The sequence below is a fragment of the Poromitra crassiceps genome (assembly GCF_964638095.1).
Source record: "Poromitra crassiceps genome assembly, chromosome: 14".
In the NCBI taxonomy this organism is placed as follows: domain Eukaryota; kingdom Metazoa; phylum Chordata; class Actinopteri; order Beryciformes; family Melamphaidae; genus Poromitra; species Poromitra crassiceps.
Genome location: NC_139633.1, coordinates 20,283,832 through 20,285,304, shown reverse-complemented (window position 1 = coordinate 20,285,304; position 1,473 = coordinate 20,283,832). Strand labels below are relative to the sequence as shown.

General features: G+C 42.9%; 1 protein-coding gene across 1 annotated transcript in view; it reads right to left on the bottom strand.

Annotated features, from left to right (window-relative positions):
* Positions 1 to 271: 271 nt before the first annotated feature.
* The window catches only part of hnf4b (hepatic nuclear factor 4, beta), a gene marked incomplete at both ends in the record, with an annotated part of 10,468 nt that continues 9,266 nt past the window's right edge, over positions 272 to 1,473 (bottom strand). The window contains 3 exon segments of the mRNA XM_083650656.1: positions 272 to 448; positions 450 to 457; positions 688 to 798. Coding sequence (XP_083506782.1) covers positions 272 to 448; positions 450 to 457; positions 688 to 798 — 296 coding nt within the window.

Here is a 1,473-nt window from a genome sequence, read left to right as displayed (position 1 = left end):
ATGTGCTGAACATGTGTTTTTATTTTTTGCATTTTCTTCTGTACAAAACTACTGTGTCTTTTAGCTCTGATATTATACATCTCATCTCATTATAAATCTCATCTCTCTGTTCTGGTCACTACTGTCATCTGTGTTGCCTAATGACCAAATGAACACATAATGAACCGGAAAAGACATATATAGATTAACCACATGATTGACATACTGAATACAGTTTTACTGTGTGTGTGTGTGTGTGTGTGTGTTAGACTGTGTTTGTTCCGTCTCTAGCTCACAGCACTCCTCCACTCTTTGATGAAGTGGCTGCTGCTTGTTGAGGTGTTTGTTGGAGGCAGGTGTGGACAGGTGAACCCTGGTATGCCGTGGGCAGATGCTGTGTGGACTCACTGGCAGCCTCACCGTGTCTGTCCACTTCAGTGCCAGTCTGTGTGGGCACCAGGGTAGCCACTTGGAAGAGCTGTGTGAGACAGACAGACAGACAGACAGACAGACAGACAGACATCAACATCGGCATGTCACACATGAGGAAAACTCCAGACTAGAAAACTTGAGGAGGCCTCCCTTTGGGTGGTGATAAAGTCTACGAGCTTGACTCCTAGCATTATGAGAACACACTGTACAACTTTTACTCGCAGGGAGATGTTCAAAGGTGTTATGGTAGAGGTAGTGGAGTTGAGGGGTGCTCACATGTGGGGACAGGAAGGATGACGGAGGTGAAGTTGCTAGGTAAACCTCCATGTTCACCTAGTGGGTCTTGAGCCAGGTTGTCTGAAGGAAGGGGGAAATCTGGAGCAGACCCTATATTGAGAGTAAGAGCAGATGAACACTCAACACACTCATCAGTATATCAATTCAATTTAGATAGGCCTACCAGTTCAAGGTCAGTACTGGTTTATAAACAATGTATATTTAGCTCTTTCTGCGCCTGTTGCTTATTGCACTTTTTATACTCTTTTTTTTTTTAAAGTTTTGTTGTGATGCTTTTAAATGTCCATTTTATTTCTTCTTTTCGTATATTTTCCTGTTTGCTTAATGAAGTTGCTTAATGCACTTTTTATACTCTTTTTTTTAAGTTTTGTTGTGATGCTTTTAAATGTCCATTTTACTCTCTTCTTTTCTTTTCTTTTCCTGTCAACCATTTTATGTGAAGCACTTTGAATTGCCTCTGTGTATGAAATGTGCTATACAAATAAACTTGACTATATTTCAAATCATTTATTTTTTTCCTTCTGGATTCCCCCCCCCCTCCTGGATTTTTCTCCCATTTTCTCCCCAATTGTACTTGTACAATTCCCCCTGCTGTCCCAGTCATTGCTCTATCTAGCACATGCTTCCTCCGATACATGTGCAGTCGCCAGCCACCTCTTTTCACCTGACAGCGAGGCGTTTCACCGGCAGCACATAGCACGTGAGAGGATCATGCTATTCCCCCCAGTTCCTTCCCCCTGAACAGGCGCCCCGAGGAGGCACTAA